Source organism: Hemitrygon akajei, chromosome 31 (genome assembly GCF_048418815.1).
Source record: "Hemitrygon akajei chromosome 31, sHemAka1.3, whole genome shotgun sequence".
NCBI classification, from domain to species: domain Eukaryota; kingdom Metazoa; phylum Chordata; class Chondrichthyes; order Myliobatiformes; family Dasyatidae; genus Hemitrygon; species Hemitrygon akajei.
The window spans coordinates 7,369,366-7,392,956 of NC_133154.1; the positions used below are offsets into that span (position 1 = coordinate 7,369,366).

Consider the following 23,591-nt stretch of genomic DNA (forward strand, 5'->3'; position numbering starts at 1 on the left):
TGGCAGCAGTGAGAAAAGATCATGGCCTGGGTGGTGAGGATCTTTGATGATGGATGCTGCTTTTCTACGGCAACATTTCATAGGCTCAGTGGCTGGGAGGGCTCTACCCTCGATGTACTGGGCTGAGTCCACTAGGATTTTCTGCTCAAAGGCATTGGTGTTCCCATACTAGGCCGGTATGCAGCCAGTCAGCACACTTCTCACCACGCATCTATAAAAGTTTGCCAACATTTATTGATGACATGCCGAATCTCCGCAAACTCCTGAGGAAGTAGAGGCGCTGTTGTGCTTTATTTGCAATTATATTTATATAAATGGATGTAGGACTGGTCCTTTGAAAAAGTGACACCCAGGAATTTAAAGTTACTGACCCTCTTCACCTCTGATCCTCTGGCCCTCTAGTTTCCCTGTCTTGAAATCTACAATCAATTCCTTCATCTTATTGACATTGAGTGAGAGGTTATTATTACCACTCAGCCAAATTGTCAATCTCCCTCCTGTATGCTGATTCATCACCACCTTTGATATGGCCCACAACAGTACAGGTTGACCACCGATTTTCCGGAAACTGACTGTTTGGCACCTCTTTTAATTCGGATGAAACTACGAGGCCAAGTATCGCTCACTTTTCATGAAATGTCTGTTAGATGAGGTGAATGTTGGCAATTCTGTACACACATTTGTTAAAGAATTCAACATGAAGGAGCAAACACGGGGAAATCTGCAGATGCTGGAAATTCAAACAGCAACACACACAAAATGCTGGCGGAACACAGCAGGCCAGGCAGCATCTATAGAGAGAAGCGATGTCGACGTTTCGGGCTGAGACCCTTTGTCAGGACTAACTGAAAGGAAAGATAGTAAGAGATTTGAAAGTAGAGGGGGGAGGGGGAAATGTGAAATGATAGGAGAAGACCAGAGGGGGTGGGATGAAGCTAAGAGCTGGAAAGGTGATTGGCGAAAGTGATACAGAGCTGGAGAAGGGAAAGGATCATGGGACGGGAGGCCTCAGGAGAAAGAAAGGAGTGGGGGGGGGGAGCACCAGAGGGAGATGGAGAACAGGCAAACAACTAAATATGTCAGGGATGGGGTAAGAAGGGGAGGAGGGGCATTAACGGAAGTTAGAGAAGTCAATGTTCATGCCATCAGGTTGGAGGCTACCCAGCCGGTATATAAGGTGTTGTTCCTCCAACCTGAGTTTGGATTCATTTTGACAATAGAGAAATCCATGGATAGACATATCAGAATGGGAATGGGACGTGGAATTAAAATGTGTGGCCACATGGAGATCCTGCTTTTTCTGGCGGACCGAGCGTAGGTGTTCCACGAAACGCTCTCCCAGTCTGCGTCGGGTCTCGCCAATATATAAAAGGCCACACCGGGAGCACCAGACGCAGTATACCACACCAGCCGACTCACAGGTGAAGTGTGGCCTCACCTGGAAGGACTGTCTGGGGCCCTGAATGGTGGTGAGGGAGGAAGTGTAAAGACAGGTGTAGCACTTGTTCTGCTTGCAAGGATAAGTGCCAGGAGGGAGATCGGTGGGAAGGGATGGGGGAGACGAGTGGACAAGGGAGTCGCGTAGGGAGCAATCCCTGCGAAAAGCAGAAAGATGGGGGGAGGGAAAAATGTGTTTGGTAGTGGGATCCCGTTGGAGGTGGCGGAAGTTACGGAGAATTATATGTTGGACCTGGAGGCTGGTGGGGTGGTAGGTAAGGACAAGGGGAACCCTATCCCGAGTGGGGTGGCGGGTGGATGGGGTGAGGGCAGATGTGCGGGAAATGGGAGAGATGCATTTGAGAGCAGAGTTGATGGTGGACGAAGGGAAGCCCCTTTGCTTAAAAAAGGGAGACATCTCTTTCATCCTGGAAAGAAAAGCCTCACCCTGAGAGCAGATGCGGCGGAGACGGAGGAATTGTGAGAAGGGGATAGCCTTTTTGCAAGAGACAGGGTGGGAAGAGGAATAGTCCAGGTAGCTGTGAGAGTCAACATGCTAACATGAAGGACATTCTTTGGTCCATTTCTCGAGGGTGGAAGAAGGTAGAACCTTCAACACTAAAGAATGGCTGGCACAAATTGTGGCCTGCCTTGATGTTTGGTAATGCACCTGAAAAAAAGCTTGACGATTTTTCAAGATTCCTTGTATCAAAGCAGAAAGTAGATGTTCATGATTTGCTTGTGTATGCAAAAAGTACTGCAGGACCTGCTTTCAAAGATCTAGCAAGTAGTCTAATGAAGAAAATCTACATGAGTGGATAATTATTGACAATGAAATACCTGTTGTGCATCACCTTGCAGACTCAGAAATTATAGACAGTGTTCTGAATGCTGCTAAAAACACTGCAAGTGATGAAGATGGCTGAAACGGATGAAACTGAAAGATTTATTATTGACACGTTAATTGAGTTGTTGGATGATTTCATCAAAGGGTTAGAAACATACCTTTGTGACAGAACAAGAGCTAATTAATTTTTATTTGTTGCAAGAAACAGTATTCTTTGTAAGCATCAGGTCCCCAATGATCCTTTGGGCCCTTTTTACACACCTGGCATTGTAAATGTGCTGAATAGTGGGAAGTTCACATCTACAGATGCTCTGGGCTGTCCGCACCAGTCTCTGCAGAGTCCTGCGATTGAGGGAGGTACAGCTCCCATACCAAGCAGTGATGCAGCCAGTCAGGATGCTCTCAACTGTGCCTCTATTCCTTGGGATTTGGGACTCATGCTAAACTTCTTCAACTGTCTGAGGTGAAAGAGGTGCTGTTGTGCTGGTGCAATAGTGTAATGAAAGGAATGGTGTAAAATTCCTCCTCACCATTGTGCAGCATTTGGTGGAGGTTACTGCTGCCAAAGGAGATTCTACCAGTTATTAAATACAAGGGTTCACATAATGTTTCCAGCCTGGATGATTAAACAATATGTTCCATAAAGACATGAAAAGTACAACTGTTCGTGTGTTATTAGCTTAGGCAGATTATGTTTGTCTATCATTGTGACTCAATTGGAGAGCAGATCATATTTTATGATTACTTAATGCAGACGGTTCACAAACTTTTTCTTGTATCTGTATGTAGTCTGATTACAATAAACCTGAACCTGGACATTCTCCCCCATCAAATGCTACACACACCCATTATTCATTCAGAAGATACAAATATTTATTGGCCATTCTTAATTGGATCTGGAGAAGGTGGTGACGATTTCAATCTTTTTGATTAGGAAGAGCAAGCTGCTGTGAACGTTGCCCACTCCCCGTCACGACCCAGCCAGCGCTGCTGCCGCTTTCTCCGTCAAGCTGACCATCCAATTCCCTCAAAGCCATTGAGTGAACACCATTCCAGCTCTCCGCCAGGCACTGATCTCCAGAATGTAAGTATTGGAGTCCAGAAGAACAGGGGGTGGGGGAGTAACATTTCACTGAAACCTACTGAATATTGAAAGGCATAGATAGAATGGATGTAGAGAGGATGTTTCTAATTTCCAATGGATCAGCTATGACCGAATGGCAGAGCTTACCTTGATTATTAGTCTAATTCTGCTTCTATACCTTATGGTTTTGAAACCATATTGGTCTCTTGCCATCCCTCTGGATTCATCAGCTGCGTGGACAGGGGGAGACCGCTGCACGGGCAGCAGCTTGCCCTCCATTTCATACTGCCCTGGCTTGCATATCACGTGGACATATCACACCAGTTGGGATACAATATCCATGGTCGATCCTGACCAACGGAGGACCTTATGGGTATAAAGCACTAGGATGCTACAAAGCCATTAAACAGAGGAGGGACAAGAAAGGATTAGCACTGAATAAGCAACTCTTTCAATTTTAGTGCTTGAGTCAAGGAAAATAAAGGGGGAGGGTGAATAATGTCGGCTGCAACAACGCTGCATTAAAACAAAACGGTGAACTGCAAGGAGCAGGGGTGCTCACCTTATGTACAGCTTTGCGGAGAATGTCCTTGTAATCCTCCTTGTTGATCTCTTTCTTCTGATAGAAGGGTTTGATGGCCAGCTTCACCTCCTCCACCGCTCGCTCCTGTGTGTGCAGCTTCTTCAGGTACTGTGAGGGGAGGAGAGACAAAATCAGCCTCCCTGCTCGGGATGGTGAATTGTGCCGAAGCTGGCCCGGGGGGGAGGGTGAAGTTGAAACCACGGGTTAGTCCTGATACCAAACTGAGGGCCAGACGTGCTCCTGCATTTGTTTGGGTGGAGACTGGGCCGGATTGTGCTTGGAAATGCACCGTGGGTAACTGCCAGAGAAGGGAAGTCTCTTCTGAAACTGGCTGCAACTCTCAGGTTGCTCAGCCAGTACTCTGCTTGAGCGTACAAGGCTGGACAATGAAATGGGATGAATGACACTGATCTCAGGAATGGCCTCCTCGTGCCATGATGGGATCACTCTCAGAGTGGAGGAGCAACACTTTATATTCCGCCTTGATAACCTTCAACCTGATGGCTTGAATATCGATTTCTCCTTCCAGTAAACAAATCTACCCCCCCCCTTCCTCTATTCCCTACCCTGACCTTCTCACTCACCTATTACTTCCTCCTGGGCTGCCTCCTCCTTCCCTTTTTCCTATAGTCCACTCTCCTATCCTATCACAATCCTTTTTCTCCAGACCTTGACCTTCTCCACCCACCTGGCTTCATCTTTCACCTTCCATCTAGCCTCCTTCACCTCCCCCTATTCTAGCATCACCTCCCCCACTTCCTTCTCAATCCTGATGAAGGCTGTCAGCCTGAAATGTTTACTCTTTTCCATTGACGCTGCCTGACCTCCAGTGTTTTGTGTGTGTTGCTTTGGATTTCCAGGATCTGCTGATTTTCTCGTGTTTGGGAGTGTGAAGAGTGCTTGATGGCTCCGGGCATCTACTCACCTGAGTTAAGAAAAATGAATGGGGGGCAGGGCAGGTGGGAGGAATCTCACTGAAACCTATAGAATATTGTAAAACCTAGATAAAGTGGCAGTGGAGAGGATGTTTCCTATAATGGAGGAGTCTCAGAATAGAAAAACATCCCTTTAGAACAGAGATGAGAGGAATTTAAGCCAGAGAGAGGGTGGTGAACTGTGAAATTCATTGCCACTGACGACTGTGGAGGTCAGATCATTGGATAAATTTAAAGTGGAGGTACATAGGTTCCTGATTAGTTGGGGCATCAAAGTTTACTTGAAGAAAGCAGAATGCTAATAATCAAGAGGGCTAATAAATCAGTCATGATGGATGGTGAAGACTCGATGAGCCAAACGGCCTCATTCTGCTACTATGTCTTGCGTCTCCCTTTTGAGACCTCCTGTGAAAATACTAGAGCCTCTTTCAAGGCAAGGCGCTCAAGTACCTTCAATATCAAAATTTTTACCTGCTTCCATATCTCCTTTGAATCACCTCCCATAATTCTCCTGTCCTATGCCCTTTAATCTGGCCAATTGGTAACTTACAGTTAATTCACCGAAACTCTCCATGAAACCTCTTTCTCTTCCTGCGTTTTAAAAACATTTTAAAACCTACGCGCCTGACAGGGCATTTAGTCACCTGACCCAATACCTCACTGGATAATTACCTCACTGTCTCGGAGACAACGCTTACTGCTTTAACGATAACTGTAGATGAAAGATATGGTTGAGCAGTGAACGATTTGCTGGAGATCACTTGAGAGCCTTACCCGGTCACTATCCATGTTGGCATCAAAGCTGGTGGTCCCCTCCACCTTGGCCACCTCGCCGCTGTCCAACATGCCGTAGAGTTTCCCGGAGGTGGTGGCAGGGGGCTGACTGGCAGATCCCGGCAACGTGGGCGGTCCCGCTGACGTGCCCAGCATTGACAAGGAGCCCTGGCGGAGAAACTTCGGTGCGGGCTGGCTGGCAGGGAGGTGGCTGGAGAGGCTAGTCGGCACTTGAGACACAGGGGGCTTCGCCTGGCTGAGAATCTGCAGAGCAAACGATTGGTTATCCAGTTGCTCACTTCATAGTGAAATAGAGCAGGGGTGGAGGGTGGAGCTGACAACAGGACTAACCCGTTAGTTCTTTGGTCACTGTAAAAACTAACGGGTTAGTCCCATTGTCATGCACTACCTAGCAAGTTTTTAAATGCAGTAACAATTCCACCATATTCTGTGAAATTCCTCGTGTGACGGTTTTTGTCTGTTGCCACTTACGGCTTCATTTATTGCAAACGTGAATAGAAGGGGGAAATTGACAGGCTTGTGGCAACCAAGATTACTGGGTGTGGGAAGGAGTAGACAGAGATTCTCCTAGGTCTAGAGTACTGTGACTAGTTCCAATAACCACTTTGGAAGCATTCACTGGTCCTGGAGGGGGTGCAGGGTAGATTTTGCAGATTTGTAACTCAACAGGTGAAGCTATAATGAGATATATTACACAGGCTGGGTCATTTTCCTGTAATTTAATTTTTTAAAATTTATCAAGACAGCAGTAACGGACCTTCCAGCCCAATGAGGTTGCACCGCTCAATCACACCTATATGGCTAATTAACCTACCAACCCATACGTTTTTGGAATGTGGAAGGAAACTCGCTTGGCCATGGGGAGAACACTGAAACACCTTACAGTCAGCAGTAGGAATAGAAGCGATAACCATGATATGGGAAAGAGGGCAGGAATAGAGGAAAGCCCAATATAAAGTTTCTTTCAAAGTGCTTTAGTTACTGAAATATCGGCACAACTGTAACATCGTAAAAGCTTGTTTTGTTATAATAATGCCAGTAATATTATACTGTTTTAACATAAGCATACACCTCACACTCTGTCAAACTGTCAATCTTCAGGCCAGGCCACTCGGGGACTTGTGCTGATATTATTTTGTGACTGTGTGTACTTGATTGTAATTACTTGTGCTGTGTGTGACTATATGTACCATGTTTTGCACCTTGGTTTCATTTAGCTGTGTACATATGTACGGTTGAATGACAATAAATGAACTTGAACAGCAAGCTCTTTCGAAGCGTAACATTGTTAGTTTCAGTGGGATTGTCAGTGATTGGGTTGTAAAATATTGGTTACATTTCAATGGGGAGAATTTGCCTGCTTTGCATCCATGAAAAGTTGTAAGTTCTTTACTAATTATTGGAGCTCGATGCATCACCCAGAAAGGAAAGGGACGTCCCTGGAACATCAGTGTGGATTTTTGTAGTCAGCTCTGGGGAGCTGGCAGGATCCCAAAGGCAACTGACATTAAGGGAGATTTCAAAGTCAAGACACGTATGGGAGAAATAGTCAACTTCGTCCCAATTTGGAGGCGACAGACAGTGGGAAGACTTTGGAAGCATAACCAGGTGGCGTTTTGGCTACAGTACCTGAGTGATTGCTTGAAAGGAATCCTGGGCTTTTGCACGGTTGGCTTCCTCCATCTTGAACAGCAGTGCTGTAACTTAACGTTGAAACACAAAGTAAGAGCCTAGAATTACATTCAAAAGGAAGAAACCCCCCTCACAGGAGTCAGTAAGAGGCTGCAGCATGGAGGCTCTGGAACATCAGTTTGGAGACTCTGGCGAATTTCTACACTTCTACCGTGGAGAGCATTTTAACTGGTTGCATCACCATCTAGTATGGAGGGTACACTGCACAGGATCGGGAAAAGCTACAGCCAGCTCCATCATGGGCACTAGCCTCCCCAGCATCCAAGACAACTTCAAAAGGTGATGCCTCAAATAGACGGCATCCATCACTAAAATCCCTCAACATCCAGGAATGCCCTTTTCTGATTGCCTCAATCTCATTACGAGAGAGGACATAAAGGAGACTGAAGACACACTCAATGTATTAAGAACAGCTTCTCCCCTCTGCCATCAATTTCTGAATGGACAATCAACCCATGAAAACTACCTCACTACTTCTCCTCAATCTCTTTTTGCACTGCTTATTTAATTTATATATATGTATTATGGTTTATAGCACAATTTATATATTGCACTGTGCTGCTGCTACTAAACAACAAATCAGTGATAATAAACCTGATTGCGATTCTGATACCAGTGCTGATACTGAACTGATTAAGTGACCTCTCTGCCAAATCAGGCCGCCTGTTTAGGTGTCCATGGTCTAGCCCAGGCTACACCCACATTTAAGAGGTAACAGAGGCTGTAGATACTGGAATGAAAAGCGCAACGCTGGAAGAACTCGGTGGGTCAACCAGCATCAGGACTGATACAGTGTCTCCACCTGAGACTCTGACATATGCTTTTTGCCTCTGTAGATGCAGCTTGGCTGGCTGTTTGTTTTTAGCATATTGTTTTCTGGTTCCACATTTAGGATGTTGAGAAGGAACTAAAAACCAACGATATGTAGGGGGAGACAACATTAATAATTTTGGGAACAGGGTTTGGGTATTTTAATTATTCATATGATATGGCCGCTGTTTGCAATTATTGTGATGCCTAATTGTCCATGAACTGGAAAGATTCCTCCTCCCATCCACGCTTTGGTAAATCAGACCACGAGGCTGCGTACAAATAAAAAAACTGGAACGTGAGGATCCAGTAGAGTTGATCTGAGGTAATAGATGATGTTCTACACAAATGTTTTGGTCTACATTCAAAGACTGAGCTGCCAATCTAGCTGTCACCACTGTCACAGATTTTATCAGTGTGTAGAGGAATGTGTACCCAAGAGGACAACCTGGGTGTTCTCAAACTAGAAACCATGAACTTACTGGGAGAAAGTTCCTGCCTGATGTCTAGTACTGTGGTGTTCAAACCTATACAAGGAATTGAGATAAAACATTTATATTGGGATGCCAAGAGACAACATACATCCAAAGTTGATTCCCAGATCAGCCGCCAATTGTGAGTGTTCATATGCTATAATGCGCTACAACAAAAAGTTGGACAATGTCGCCAACAACAGCACATCGCTTCCTGATAAACTTAACACATTCAATGTATGCTTTGAATGGGTGGGGGGGGCGGGGGGGGGGGCAAGTTGGAAAGTCATCACTTGTGGGTTCAATGCAACTGAACGCACAAAAACAAATAAGAGAGAATCTGCAGATGCTGGAAATCCGAGCAACACACACAAAAATGCTGGAGGAGCTCAGCTGGCAGGAATAAAAGCACAGTCGATGTTTTGTCTCGAAGCTCTTCGCTTCATCCCACTCCAAGTTTCACCTATAGCCTGGCGTTTCTCTCTCCTCCACCCCCCACCTTCAAATCTACTCCTCAGCCTTTTTTCCTTCAGTCCTGCCAAAGAGTTTTGGCCTGAAACGTCGACTGTGCTTTTTCTCCCCATAGATGCTGCCAGACCTGCTGAGTTCCTCCAGCATTTTGTGTGTGTGTTTCTCACAAAACACATCTAGCTCAAATGGTGACGTACAAACTGCTGGAGAATCTCAGAAGGTCAAGCAGCAACTATGGAAATGAATGAACAGTTGATGTTTCTGGCCAGTACCCTTCTTCAGGACTGCTCAAATGGCAGCTCTGGCCATGTCCTCCGCAGATCACCTGGCAGAGCCACTTGCAAAGAATTTTAGCTTCTCCCTACTTCAATCTGAGTTTCCCACCTACTTTAAGGAGACCACTATCAATCTGGTACCTAAGAAAACTTGGGGTGGCACAGTAACGTAGTGGTTAGCACATTTCACCGCACCAGTGACCTGGGTTCAATTCCCCCCACTGCCTGTAAGGAGTTTGTACGTTCTCCCTGTGACCACGAGGGTTTCCTCCAGGTGCTCTGGTTTCCTCCCACAGTCCAAAGACATACCGATCAGTAGGTTGATTGGTTATTGTAAATTGTCCTGTGATTAGGCTAGGGTTAATCAGGGGATTGTTGGGCAGTGCCGATCGAAGGACCAGAAGGGCCTACTCCACGATGTATGTCAATAAATAAAAATAAAAATAAGGTAATTTTAGTCTTAATGACTACCACCTAATGGCTCTGACATCTACCACCATGAGGTGCTTTGAGAGGCTGGTAAACTCCAGCCTCCCAGACAACCTGGACTCACTGCAATCTGCCTACTGCCAAAACAGGTCCACAGCGGAAGCCCTGGCCCTACACTCATTTCTGGAACATCCGGACAGTAAAGACTCCTGCTTGTTTATTGACTACAGTTCCACTTCAAAACTACAATTCCAAGAAACTCATCTACTAACTCTTCTGTCCAGGATTCAACGTCTCCCAATACTGGTGCACCAAGATTTCAGCCCCTCTACACTTATAGGGGTCAGATTATTTATCTACAGCAGGGGTTCACAATCTGGGGCCCATTGACTCCTTGCTTAATAGTACTGGTCCATGGCATAAAAAAAGCTTGAGAACTCCTGATACCACCAAAAGTGGGCTTACAGAACAGAAGGTGGCTAATGAAGAGCTGGAGTACCAGATGGAGATCTTAGTGCACCAGTAAGACTATGAGTTCCCCATCCCAAATGCACTCGAAGGCTCAGCCCAGTGTGGCAGAGCATGGGGACAGACCCTGACAACAACCTTTCCCTCAGTGTCTAGTTATTGACATCTGGGTGGGGAGGAGGCTGCACATACTCCCGCTTTCATCAATTCAAGAGGTCACGAAGGCCGAGAGCTTCAAGCTCGAAGAAGTGAAAAGCAGAAATAGCCTGTCTCATTCCAACCACATAGACGTCAGGAGCAAAAAAGCTCACCGGTACCCCTACTTCCTTAAGAGGCTAAAAAAAAGTGACATATCCCCAATGACTCTCACCAGTTTATACAGATGTACCAGATGTGTTACAATGTGGTACAGTAACTGTGCTGCCCGGGACTGCAAGAAACTGCAGTGACTCAACCACCCTCCCTCCCTCCCTCCACAGACTTTGTCTACACTTCTCACTAAAGCAGCCAGCTTGCTTGCCCGCTCTGTATGTACACTCCAATGCTCCCTCCCGTCGGGCAGAAGCTACAAATGCCTGAAGACCTGTACCACCAGGCTCAAGGGCAGCTCCCACCCTATTATAATAAGACTATTGAACAGTTCCCCAGTATGATAAGATGGACTCTTGACTTCACAATCAACTTTGTTATGGTTTTGTATCCTACTGTCTGCCTGCAGCGCACTTTCTCTGTATCTGTTACATTTTGTTCGGCATTCTGTTATAACCTTCCCATGCACTGTCTCAATCAAATAATCTGCATGGATGGCAGACAAAACAAAACTTCTCAATGTACCTCATTTAATGTGACAATAATACACCAATTCCAATTCTAACTAAGTCGTTAGGCTATTCAATATACACTCAGTATGCAGACATGGTCAAGAAGTTCAGTTATTGTTCAGACCAAATATCAGAGTGGGGAAGAAATGCAATCTAAGTGACTTTGACTATGGAATGATTGTTGGTGCCAGATGGGGTGGTTTGAGTATCTCTGAAACTGCTGATCTCCTGGGATTTTCACACACACAGCAGTCTCTAGAGTTTACAGAGAATGATGTGGAAAAAGCGAAAAAAAAAACCCCAATGAGCGGCTGTTCTGTGGACGAAAATGCTTTGTTAATGAGAGAGGACAGATGGGAATGGCCAGACTAGTTCAGGTTGACAGGAAGGTGACGGTAACTCAAATAACCACTTGTTACAACAGTGTTGTGTAGAAAAACATCTCTGAATGCTCAACACATCGAATCTCGAAGTAGATGGGCTACAGCAGCAGAAGACCACACCGGGTTCCACTCCTGTGCCTAATAAAGTGGACACTGGGTGTAGCTATCAATTGACTTCTGGATATTAAGAAAATTAAGTGAAATAGGAAAATAGTGGGAGAAAATAGCTGAGGTAAAAGATCAGCCGTGATCACAGTGAAGCAAGCTTTTTTGGCCCTTTCCCAATTCCTATGGTCTGAATCATTCAACAATCAACTACATAGGTGAAATGGAGTTACACTAATGGTAGATTTTTCTCCCTGAAGGGTATTATACCATAACCAAGCTAAGATTTCTCTCTATTAAATAAGATCCATATTTAATTAATAGAATCTTAAATTCCTCAGCTGCCATAATGGAGGTAACAGCCCAGAATTCTAGCTGTTAAGTCAAATCACTACAAGGCTGCCACAGCCCAGTGAACAAGCAGAATTATATCATGGACAAACGTCTGGCAGCAAACACCTGCTTCTGCACTACTTTGGTAGAATTTAAGCAGCAGCTTCTCACTGATTAAAGACCGAGGTTCCCAGTGGGGAGTTCACTGAACAGCAGCCCAGTGTGGGCACTTCCTGCTTAAATGGGATTTGGATAAACAGGAAGGAAAACTAGTTTTTTTGTTTATTTATTTAGAGGTAAAGCACAGCTACAGGCTCTTCCATCCCATACATACAAACCATTTGGAATGTGGGAAAACGGAGGAGACCATGGGTAGAATCTACAAACTCCTTACAGACAGCTGCAGAACTGAACCCAGGACGCTGGTGCTGTATATATTATCTTACTAATATATAATAATCCAGGACTATGATGAAAGGAAAAAGACAGATTAATAGGAGCGTCTTTCATTGGCTGGTCTAAACAGCCTCCTCCTGTACTGGACCGAGCAACAAAATGTATGCAGTTTTCTGGGGGATGAAGGAAGAGAAAAAACAAACTGGACACTCCCTTACAATGATGCGGCTTCAATAAAGAGCTTGGTATTGGAGCGTTCTGGAGTTTGGAGTTCAATTCCTACGACGTTCTGTAAGGAGTCTCTGTACATCCTGCCTATGGAATACGTGAGTTTTCCCCAAGACCAAGATGTACTGGATAGTTAATTAGTCAAAGTAAATTTTCCTGTGATTAGGTTGGGCTTAACTGGGGTTGATGGGGCGGCTGGCAGGGCCTATTCCACACTTTATAGCTAAATACAAGGCGGCAAAAAACAATTAGGCTGGATTGGATAAGTCAAAATTCAGTCAGATCTCCTGTACTAAAGGTGGTTACTGCTTTGAATCTAGAATTCATCCAGTACAGGGTGATTAGCCACCATAACAAATGATCAAAAGTTGCAGCGTTACATTAGAAGGGGAAGCCCGTTTTAAAAGTGAGTATTAAATTGCCTGGAAATCATGGCATATCCAGAAATAACACTGAGGGACAATAAAATATGAAGCCAGTTATAACGGAAGCTAGTCTTGGTCCAGCTAGGAATGACCAAGACAAACAGGTCCAAGAAACTTACAGAAACGAGTTCTCCATCCACTTAACCGTTCACCAGCATTTTATTTTACTTAAAGATACAATGCGAAACAGGAGCAGCACTGGAGCAGCACTGCCCAGCAACACCCAATGTAACCATAGCCTAACCACAGGACAATCTATAATGACCAATTAACCTACCAACCAGTTAGTCTTTGGGCTGTGGGAGGAAACTGGAGCTCCGGGACACATATTCCACGGAGAGGATGTATGGACTCCTTACAGATGACATAGGAATTAAACTTTGAACTCCGACACCACAAGCTGTATTAATGTCATGCTAACCACCACACTACTGTGGCACCACTACCAGATTTTCAACAGAAGCTGGCCTTTATTCATTCTGCTAAGCAGATGGCATTACTCACATCAGTGTTCTGTTGGGCTCATAGTCACTGATGTTGCATATGGCTTTCAATCTATTTCGTTACTGTTGGTGAAATAAGCTTGATTGAAGCGTGTTGTATTGGATAATAAAACACTGCCATGATCCTTTCCTCATGGAGATATCAGAACAATATTAAACGTTACAATGAATCCCTACAATGAACACACAGACAGGCATGAGCGGAGTCAACAGCCAGCAGGGGGTGGGACCAAGCTGAGGGACCAGTGACATCATTACCATCTTCTCTGCACCTACTGGGAAGAGATATCAAGCCCAGTTCCCTCCTCCCAGTCATGATAAAATTGTAAGCATGGCCAAGGATCAGGATCAGTTTAGGTGATCGCTGAAACTCAAACATAACGCATGCCATTCTGTGCCGGAGAAAATTGCAAACATTTTTCCTCAGAAACACACAAAATGTTGCAGGAACTCAGCAAGTCAGGCAGCCATCAAGTTGAAGGTACAAGAGTCTCAGGCCTTGCACCACCAGGTTCAAGAACAGCTACTATCCTTCAACCATCAGGTTCTAGACGGGGATAACTACACTGACTTGCCCATCCATTGAGATGCTGCCACAACAAATGATCTCACTTTAAGGACTCTATTCCATTATCTCATGTACGGTTATTTATTGCTAATTATTTATATTTGCATTTGCACAGATTGTTGTCTTCTGCACTCTGGCTGATCTTCCATTGACCCTGTTCCAGCTACAATATAATAGGTTTGTTGAGAATGCCCGCAGGAAAATGAATCTCGGGGTTGTATATGCTGACATATATGTACTTTGGTAATAAAATTTACTTTGAACTTTGAGCATTAATGGAGAGGAATAACCAGTTGACATATCAGGTTGAGACTGATTTTCAGGACTGGAAAGGAAGAGGGAAAGAAGCCAGAGTAAGAAAGAGGGGGAGGGGAAGGAGTATAAGGTAAAACCAGGTGAGCGCGATGAAGTAAGAATCTGGGAGGTAATAGGTGCAAAAGGTAAAGGGCTGAAGAAAAAGGAATCTTTAGAATCCGCAGATGCTGGAAATCCAGAGTAATACACACAAAATGCTGGAGGAACTCATCAGGTCGGGCAGCATCCATGGAGAGGAATAAACAATCTACTTGTTGGGCTGAGACCCTTCATCAGGACTGGAAAGGGGGAAGAAGCCAGAAAGACAGATGTTAAATATCTTCCCAGCTTTTTAGGGAGAGCAGACAGAGTTACCATCTTATCTTAGAAATCTCTTCCAGTGCTGAAGAAAGCCCATAAGATTATTCCCTTCCACAGCTGCTGCCTGATGCCTGACGTGCTGAGTTCCTCCAATATTCTGTGTATCCTTCTAAGGTCCAGAATCAAACACACTACATAATCGAAGAGTATAAAAATGCACAGTCTGAGGTTGCGCTGGAGGCAGCCTGCAAGTGTCATCTTGTTTCAACACAACACGTCCACAACCCTGACTCATATGTGTTTGGAAGGAGGAAGGAAACCAGTGCACCTGAAGGAAACCAATGTGGTTTGGAGGCTTGCGTGCCTCAATGACGCAGAGAGCTATGTTGGCTGGAGTCAGGGCTTTATGCTTTGGCTCTTGGTAGAGTCACCCAAGCCAAACAGGTCGAAAGGTAGAGGCCAGACTAGGAGTGGTCCACCAGACCTCCAGGTACGTGGGTTCAGCTGAGGGCTAACAACCCTGACTGGTAAAACAAAACCGTTATGGAAACAGCAATGAAGAATCCTTCTACATCAGCTGAGTGTGACGATATTCCAGAGTTTCCATCAGAGACTTGCATGACTAACAGTAGTGAAAACCGAGAGGGTGGTAAGGACATGATGAAGGAAGCCCTGAAAACCACCAGAGATGGAGGACCTTCATTGCTGCCCTAAATGTCAGCATGTGACACCCAGGCAGTAACACATATGACATAGGACCATCGAATCTGCTCCACCATTCCATCACAGCTGATTTATTATCCCTCTCAGCCTCACTCTCCCTCCTTCTCCCCACAAACCTTGACAACCCCACCAATCAAGAACCTATTACCTCAAACTTTAAATATACCTAGTGACTTGGCCTCCATAGCCATCTGTGGCAATTAATTCCACAGATTCACCACCCTCTGTCTCAAGAAATTCATCCTCATCTCTGTTCCAAAGGTATGTCTTTGTATTCTGAGGCTGTGTCCCCTGGTCCTACACTATTATGTGTGGTTCCCTCCCACACTATTATAAACTTGCTCTCCACATCCACTTCATCTACAGTACTGTGCAAAAGTCTTAGGCACGTGTATATAGCTAAGGTGCCTAAGACCTTTGCGAAGTACTGTAGTAATTTTATGTATTGCACTGTACAGCTACTGCAATAAAAAAATCAAATCTCATGACATATGTGAGTGATGATAAACCTGATTCTGATATGGGTCTCTATTGTGGATGTGAGTGGGAAGGGGGCAGGGAGAGGGGAATCATGGTTGGGAAGGGGGGGGAAGGGAGAGGGGAGAAAGCAGGAAGCACCAGAGAGTCATTCTGTAATGATCAATAAACCAGCTGTTCGCCTTGTGCCTCAGGGCTGAGTGTGTCTACACCCACACCACCCCATCCCACCTGGACCCTGGCACCCGTCCCACACCCCTTCCGTGGCATCCACCCTCACCATTCCCAACATCCTTTGCTCCTGCCAGATTTACAAACTCCCTCTCCGCTCTATGTTGACAAATACAGTACGGTGCAAAAGTCTTAGACACCCCAGCTGTATACAGTGCCTATAAAAAGTATTCACTCCCTTACAAGTTTTCATATTTTATTATTGTACAACATCGAATCACAGTGGATTTCATTTGGCTTTTTTGACACTGATCAACAGAAAAAGACTCTTTCATGTCAAAATGAAAACAGTTCTCTGCAAAGTGATCCAAATTAATTACAAATATAAGCACAAAAGAATTGATTGCATAAGGATTCACCCCCTTTAATATGACACACCAAATCAGCAATGGTGCAGGTAATTGGCTTTGGAAGTCACTTAACTAGTTAAACGGGAATTACCTATGTGCAGTCAAGGTGTAGTAAAAGTACACCTGTATCTGGAAGGTCCAACTGCTGGTGAGTCAGTATCCTGGCAAAAATTACACCATGAAGACAAAGAACACAACAAGCAATTTGTGGAAAAAGTTATTGAAAAGCACAAGTCAGGGGATGGATGCAGGAAAATTTCAAAGCCACTGAACATTCCTTGGAGTACAGTTAAGTCAATCATCAAGAAATGGAAAAGATATGGCGCAGCTGTAAATCTGCTTAGAGCAGGCCGTCCTCAAAAACTGGGTGACTGTGCAAGAAGGGTGTTAGTGAGTGAGGCCACCAAGAGACCTATGACAAATCTGGAGGAGTTACAAGCTTCAGTGGCTGAGATGGGAGAGACTGCGCGTACAACAACTGTTGCCCGGGTGATTCACCAGTCGCAGCTTTATGGGAGAGTGGCAAAGAGAAAGCCACTGTTGAAAAAAACTCACATGAAATCTCGGCTAGAGTTTGCCAGAAGACACGTGGGAGACTCTGAAGTCAGTAGGAAGAGGTTCTATGGTCTGATGGAACCAAAATTAAGCTTTTTAGCCATCTGACTAAATGCGATGTTTGGTGTAAGCCAAATACCGCACATCAAAAACACACCATCCCTACCGTGAAGCATGGTCGTGGCTACATCATGCTTGGGGATGTTTCACTGCAGCAGGTCCTGGAAGGCTTGTGAAGGTGGAGGGTAAAATGAATGCAACAAAATACAGGGAGATCCTGGAGGAAAACTTGATACAGTCTGCAAGAGAACTGTGACTTGGGAGAAGATTTGTTTTCCAGCAAGACAATGACCCCAAGTATAAAACCAAAGCTACACGGGAATGGTTTAAAAACAACAAGTTAATGTCCTGGAATGGCCAAGTCAGAGTCCAGACCTCAATCCAATTGAGAATTTGTGTGGCTGGAATTAAAAAGAGCTGTTCACTCATGATCCCCATACAATCTGACAGAGCTTGAGCAGTTTTGTAAAGAAGAATGGGGAAAAATTGCAGTGTTCAGATGTGCAAAGATGATAGACCTATCCAAACAGACTCAAGGCTGTAATCCTGCCAAAGGTACATCAACTAAATACTGACTTGAAAGGGGTGCAATCAATTATTTTGTGTTACATAAATAAATAATCAATAATTGAGGGGGGAAAGGCTTTTTTCCCCACTATGGAACAAAATTATTTTGTGCTTACTAATTGGAATAAATTTAGGCCAATTTGTAGAAATTTGTTTTCACCTTGACATGAAAGAGTCTTTTCTGCCTATCAGTGTCAAAAAAAAACAACTGGATCCACTGTGATTCAATTTTGTAAAATAATAAAACAAGAAACCTTCCAAGGGGGATGAATACTTTTTATAAGCACTGTATATGTGCTTCAGACTTTTGCACAGTAGATGCTTCAACGTTCAATAAGCTTCAATGAGAACACCCCTCCCCAACTACTCTTCTTCTTCAAAACAGAGTACGCTTCTTGCCAAGAATACTTACGTGCTAACATTCCTCCTCCCGTCTGGAGGTCCCATGACAGTGGTTTGTTCAGTGTTCTTGGTTTATCTCCGTTGACCTTTGAAGTGTCGCTGTGCTCATGATAATCCTTCGGTTGCTGTGGTAGGGGTGGTGGAGGAGGCTGGTGCTGTGGGGGCTCCTTTGGCACAAAGGCCGGCTCCAGGGGTTGGGAGGTACTCTCGGAGATCTGAGAGAGGGGGGACAGTCCCTGCTCCACCGTATCTTTCACGGGGCTCGGGAGGTTCACCTTGTCATCAGATTTCTCCGAGGAAGACCACTGCAGTTCTTCCTTGTTCCTGAAGGGGCTGGAGTCTTTGCTGCTGCTGCTGCTATCAGACGCTGCCTTCTTCAGGGCGATCTTGGCCTTGGCCTCCTTCTTCTTCTTCCCGGAGCCCTTGGCCTTCCCGCTGGCCGCCTTGGCCTTCTTCGCTGCCGACCGCTGCTTCACCGTGGCTTTCCCCTTCACTACCCGCAACGGAGTGCTTTTGCTGTCCGAGCTCTCGGCCCGGTGCCGGCTGGGCTTCGAGTCGTGGACCTTCTCCTCGGTCTTCATGAACGGCGACCTGCTCTCCCTGTCCCGGCTGAACTTAACGCCGATTAAACCTCCCCCCTTCCCGCGGTCCTCCTTCATCGAGGCAGCACAGCTCACTCCGTCCCGGATGAGAACGGCTACCTTTGACTGGAGTTTGACTTTCCGAGGCACCTGCTGCTTGCTTTCCTTGGACGGTGCCTTGATTTTCTTGGCGGACTGACCACCGATTAAATGCTCTTTAGCCTTCTTCTCAGTCTTCAGGCTGTCCGAAGCAACTGGCCCCTTTTGCACTTCCGTCAGCTTCTTCCTTCGCTTCTCCTTGGCAGGCTTCTCCTCCGGGTGAGCTCTCTTTCGGTCCTTCACTTTGGTCAGCTTGGCACCAGTCTCTCCCGCTCGGTGGCTTTTCTCGTGAACACTCCTCCTCTCAACCTTGCCGTCTGGCCCCTTCCCCGGCACCCTGCCCTCCTGCAAGTGGTCAGTTGGCTCCACATCGGAGAAGCTGTTCTCAAAACCCAATTCATCCGAGTCATAAATGGCTTCCCGGTTCGGGGAGAGGGCTGCCACTTCCATTGAATCTTCTTGGTCTTCCATGGCCTCCCCTGGGTTCACAGTAATGGTTCTGGTAATAGAGCGAGCTTTAATTAGAATGTCATCATCGTTCAGCTCCTGAATTGAAGGAGGAACCACTATCCTGCTGTCACGCCTTCCCTTTGCAGTTTTCTCGTGTTTCTTTTCACTCACAGGATTTCTCTCTCTACTCTTGTCCTTCTCTTTCTCGTTCTTTTCTTTTGACCTTCTTGGGGAAGGGCTGGGCTGTCTCTTCTCCCTCTGGGACCTCTCCTTGGACCTTGACCTCGAATGCCTTCGGCGCTTCGAGGTTTCCACCTCCCGATGTTTCTCCTTCTTGCGCCTTTCTTTCCTGGACTTGCTGCTCGAGCGGGAACGGTGGAATGACCCACTTTCCTTTGACGGGGGCGGGCGGCCCTTCCACCTCTCAGCCGAAGCTCTCATGGAGCCCAGGGCCGACATGCTGGTGCTGATGGAGGGTGACCAGGATCTAGACCTCCGGTGCTCTCTGGAACGGGTGCGGGACCGGGACACCTTATGACGCGATCGGGAGCTTGACCGCCTTCGTTCCCAAGACCTGGATCTCGACCGGGACTTTTTGCGGTGGATTCGCAATCTGCTTCGGGACGTAGACCTTTTGCGCTCACGCGACTGGGACCTGGATCGCTTGCGGTCTTTCGATCGGGTCTTCTTGTGTTCCCGCTTGCGTTTTTTCCGGCTGCGGGAGCTGGACTCCGAGTGGGAGCCGGACTGACCTTTGGATTCTGCTGGTGACCGCGAGTGTTTTGGCACCTTCTCCCTCTGCTGATTTGACACCTTTCTCCTGCGGTCCAATTTCTTCCGTCCGCCCTCCGTCGAGTTTTCACCCAGGTCAATCTGCAACGCACCTTCGTCAGAGTCGGCATGGAGGGAAATAAAATCGTCCCCTTCAACTCCTCTTAGACGCTCAAAAATCCGCCCCCGAGTGCGAAAGGTCCTGGCCGGGCTGAAGTTTTCTTCATCCTGTTGGACAATTTCACCTTCTTCTATTTCAGAATCTTCGTATTTGTGTGCATCATCTGGCCACTTGGAGACATTCACTGTGAAGACAAGGTTGTCTTTTCTCTCCACAGTACGGTGGGACTTGTGGTGATACCTAGAAGTAGAAGAGGACTTGCTTTTGTGCTCTGCCTTCGAGTGCCCCTTACTGCCAGATTTATCCTTCCGTACAGCTTCAGCTCTCGAGCGCTGCTTCAATGCCGACTTTGATCCCACCCGACCACTTGAGCTCATCTTTTCCGCAGACCGGCTCTGGGATTTGTGAGTTCCCACCGTCTCAGACTCCACCTTTTCAGAGTCTTTCTGATACCTGGGTGCATTCTGCAGATCCGAAGCCACTTTGTGTTTGGAAGTTTCTGTGGGACCAGTGCTCATCTTTCCTTTAAGGCTTGGTTCCTTCGCTTGTTCACTTTTCCAAGGGTCACCCTCTTCCAAGGGATGGACCTGTTTCTCCATAACCTTTAATGACTCAGGCTCTTCTTTCATCTTTGGATCAGGGTTATGCATCAAGCTAAAATCCATTGGTGATGACACTGGCTCTTCGCCTTCAAACATTGCACAGGCTGTTTCATCTATCATCAGTTCATTCTGGGACTGAACATCATCTTCTGAGTCAACCGAGTTGGAGTCTGGTTGAGAGATTGAGTCAAGCTGAGCCTCACCCTGAAGTTTAGAATCAGCTTCAATTGTGGAGCTTAACTCTGTAAAGCTGGTGTGGGACTCGGGCTGTGTGTCTCTGCACTCAGGTGAACTGTAGAGGTCAGGTTCCAGATTTGACTTGACCACATGCCCACAGTCAGGCCGTAGCTCCACATCTGATGACACGCACGTCGTCGACTCTGGGGACCGTTCCATCTCGTACTCGGGGCTCATGCAGTCCTCCTCCTCTTCCTCCTCGGTTAGCCCAGCATCGCTAACAATTTTCAGCTCACCTTCGGAGTCATCTCCCATTGGGCTCAAGTTGTTTGAACTTGCGATGGAACCCGTTGGGTCAAACGGGTCATACTTATCCTCGTCGTCCTCCTCGGGTTCCTCCTCCTCATCGTCCAAGCCCGTCCTTTCTTTCGGCGAAAAGTCACCACCTATAAACTCTCCGTTAATATTTTCTTCATCAGTTGGATTGAATGGGTCATAGGCTTCAGGCCTCAGTCGACTGTCAGAACAACTAATCCGATTAGTGACGCTCTGGTGGCAAGAGACTGAACTGGACTCTGTCTTTTCACACGTTTGAGGCATGCTAGATGAGCTGGGTTGGTTCCCTGAGTTGGAGCAGCCACCTCCGTTTAATGGCCGTTGCTGACCATTTGAGATACCACTACCGTTGCCAAGGACCAGGCCCCAACTGACCCCTTCAGCGGGATGCAAGCCCTGGGTAGTACCCACAAGCCTTTTTATAGGAGAATCAGCCATCGGCTTTTGATCTGTGCTCGGATTCACAAGCACATCGAGCCTGTTGCTTCTCTGTGATAGGCAAATGAGATCTACCCCCAATGGATCCAGCCTTCTTTTCATTGTCAAGTCTACATCGGGGGAGAAAACGGACGCTTTGAAGCCTGTAGCCACTGGCTGGTTACTCTTCTCTGTCCTTGTATCGGGGTTTCTCGTTCTCGAGTCCCCCAAAGTCTCTGTTTGCTCCAGATTACCCATGTTTCTCAGCAACCCTTGCCTCAGGCAGTCCAAGGATGCTGGTGACAAAGCGTACGAATCCAACAGACCCAACCCATCGTTCACCTTCTTGATGCCGTGGGATTCCATGGAACGGCTTCCGCTGTTTCTTGTGTTGGACAGTCCACCACTGCATAAGCAATTCCTGAAAGGCAAAGCTTCCCTTACGATGCTCTGAGACGGTACCCTCTGTGACGGAGATGGAAAGCCAGTGGACACTGCAAGCAGAAACAAAAAGAACTTAGCATCAATCCGAAAAGACGCAGTAGGTTCATCATCCCCCAATCCTATTCTACCGCTTCTATAGAACAATGAGGAATCTTATCTTGAGGCAGTTTGCCCCAGCCTCCTGTGTTGTAGTGGTGCTCAGCTGTGATGGCAGGAGTCACAAGTCGCGAAGAGACTTTGTATCTGCCAAGTACAAGGCCCACCTACAGTTTCTCTGAAATATATTGGGTAAGGTGACTGAGTCACCAGAGGTCATAGAACATAGAACAGTACAGCACAGTACAGGCCCTTCGGCCCATGATGTTGTACCAAACTTTTTACCCTTCTTTAAGATTCTATCTAATTCTTCTCACACAGCCCTCCATTTGTCTATCATCCAGGAGTTCCTTAAGTGTCCCTAATGTATCTATCTCTATCACCAGCCTTGACACTGTGTTCCACACACTCACCACTTTCCATGCAATAAAAAAATAACTTACCACTGACACCCCTCCTATACTTTCCTCTAATCACCTTAGCCACTTCCATTTCTAGTATTAGCCATTTCCACCCTGGGAAAGTCTGGCTGTTCACTCAATCTAAGCCTCTTAACACCTTGTACCCCTCGATCAAGTCATCTCTCATCTCCTTTGCTCCAAAGAGAATAGCCCTAGCTCACTCACCCAAGCTTTCCTCATAAAAAATGCTAATATATTTATATCTGCTTATCAATGCCTGGGCACAAGTTCTTGTCCAAAGGCTCAACTATTCCTATTTTTTAAATTTAAATTTTATTTACTTAGAGGCAGCGCAGAACAAGTACTTTTGGCCCAGCAACCCACCTATTAAACACTAGCCTAATTACAGAAAAATTAACCTGCTAACTGACAGTAGGAGGAAACTGGGAGTACCCGGAGGAAAGGCAAGTGGTCCCGGGGAGAACATTACAAACTCCGTAAAGGCAGCACTGAAACTGAACCCTGAACTTTGCAGCTGTAAAAACACTGTGCTATCCGCTACACTATGGAGACCCCAGTGATTACAAGAGGAGTAGTCACTCGGACCTTCATACCAACTGTGGGGTTCAACAGGATTGCAGCTAATCTGATCTTTGTTTAAAATTCCACTTTCTTGATCTATCCCTTCAAGCGTAATTTTCATTTGAATTTTATTGGTCTTGCCAAAGGTTTCTGAGGGAATTTCAATCTTGAGTGGCTGATACCTTACCCTAAAACAATATACGCTGTTTCTGGACTAGAGGGCGCCACAGTAGTGCGGCAGATAGCGCGACTCTATTACAGCTTGGGGCATCGCAGTTCCATTCCGCCGTCTTCTGCAAGGAGCCTCTGTACGTCCTCGCCACGGAATGTGCGGGTTTTCCCTGGGTGCTCCAGTTTCCTCTCACAATCCAACGATGTACCGAGTAGGTTAACTCGTCATTGTAAATTGTACCATGATTAGGTTAGGTTAATTGGGGGTTGTGGGGTTGATGGGGTGGTGTGGCTCAAAGGAC

At 46.2% G+C, this 23,591-nt stretch overlaps 2 protein-coding genes across 5 annotated transcripts in view; one reads left to right on the forward strand and one right to left on the reverse strand.

The window, feature by feature from the left end:
* The window catches only part of LOC140719436 (interferon regulatory factor 3-like), a 67,840-nt gene extending 62,058 nt beyond the window's left edge, over positions 1–5,782 (forward strand). Inside the window, exon 10 of the mRNA XM_073034111.1 lies at positions 3,219–5,782. The gene's annotated coding sequence lies outside the window, so the exon portion shown is untranslated. The remainder of the gene's footprint in view (positions 1–3,218) is intronic.
* Positions 1–23,591, reverse strand: part of scaf1 (SR-related CTD-associated factor 1) — a 70,016-nt gene that overhangs the window by 2,715 nt on the left and 43,710 nt on the right. For all 4 annotated transcript variants that reach the window (XM_073034106.1, XM_073034105.1, XM_073034103.1 and 1 more), the window contains 4 exons: positions 18,052–22,089; positions 7,311–7,384; positions 5,661–5,924; positions 3,931–4,059 (listed from right to left, as the gene is read on the reverse strand). In XM_073034106.1, the coding sequence (XP_072890207.1) occupies positions 3,931–4,059; positions 5,661–5,924; positions 7,311–7,384; positions 18,052–22,089 (4,505 nt within the window). The remainder of the gene's footprint in view (positions 1–3,930; positions 4,060–5,660; positions 5,925–7,310; positions 7,385–18,051; positions 22,090–23,591) is intronic.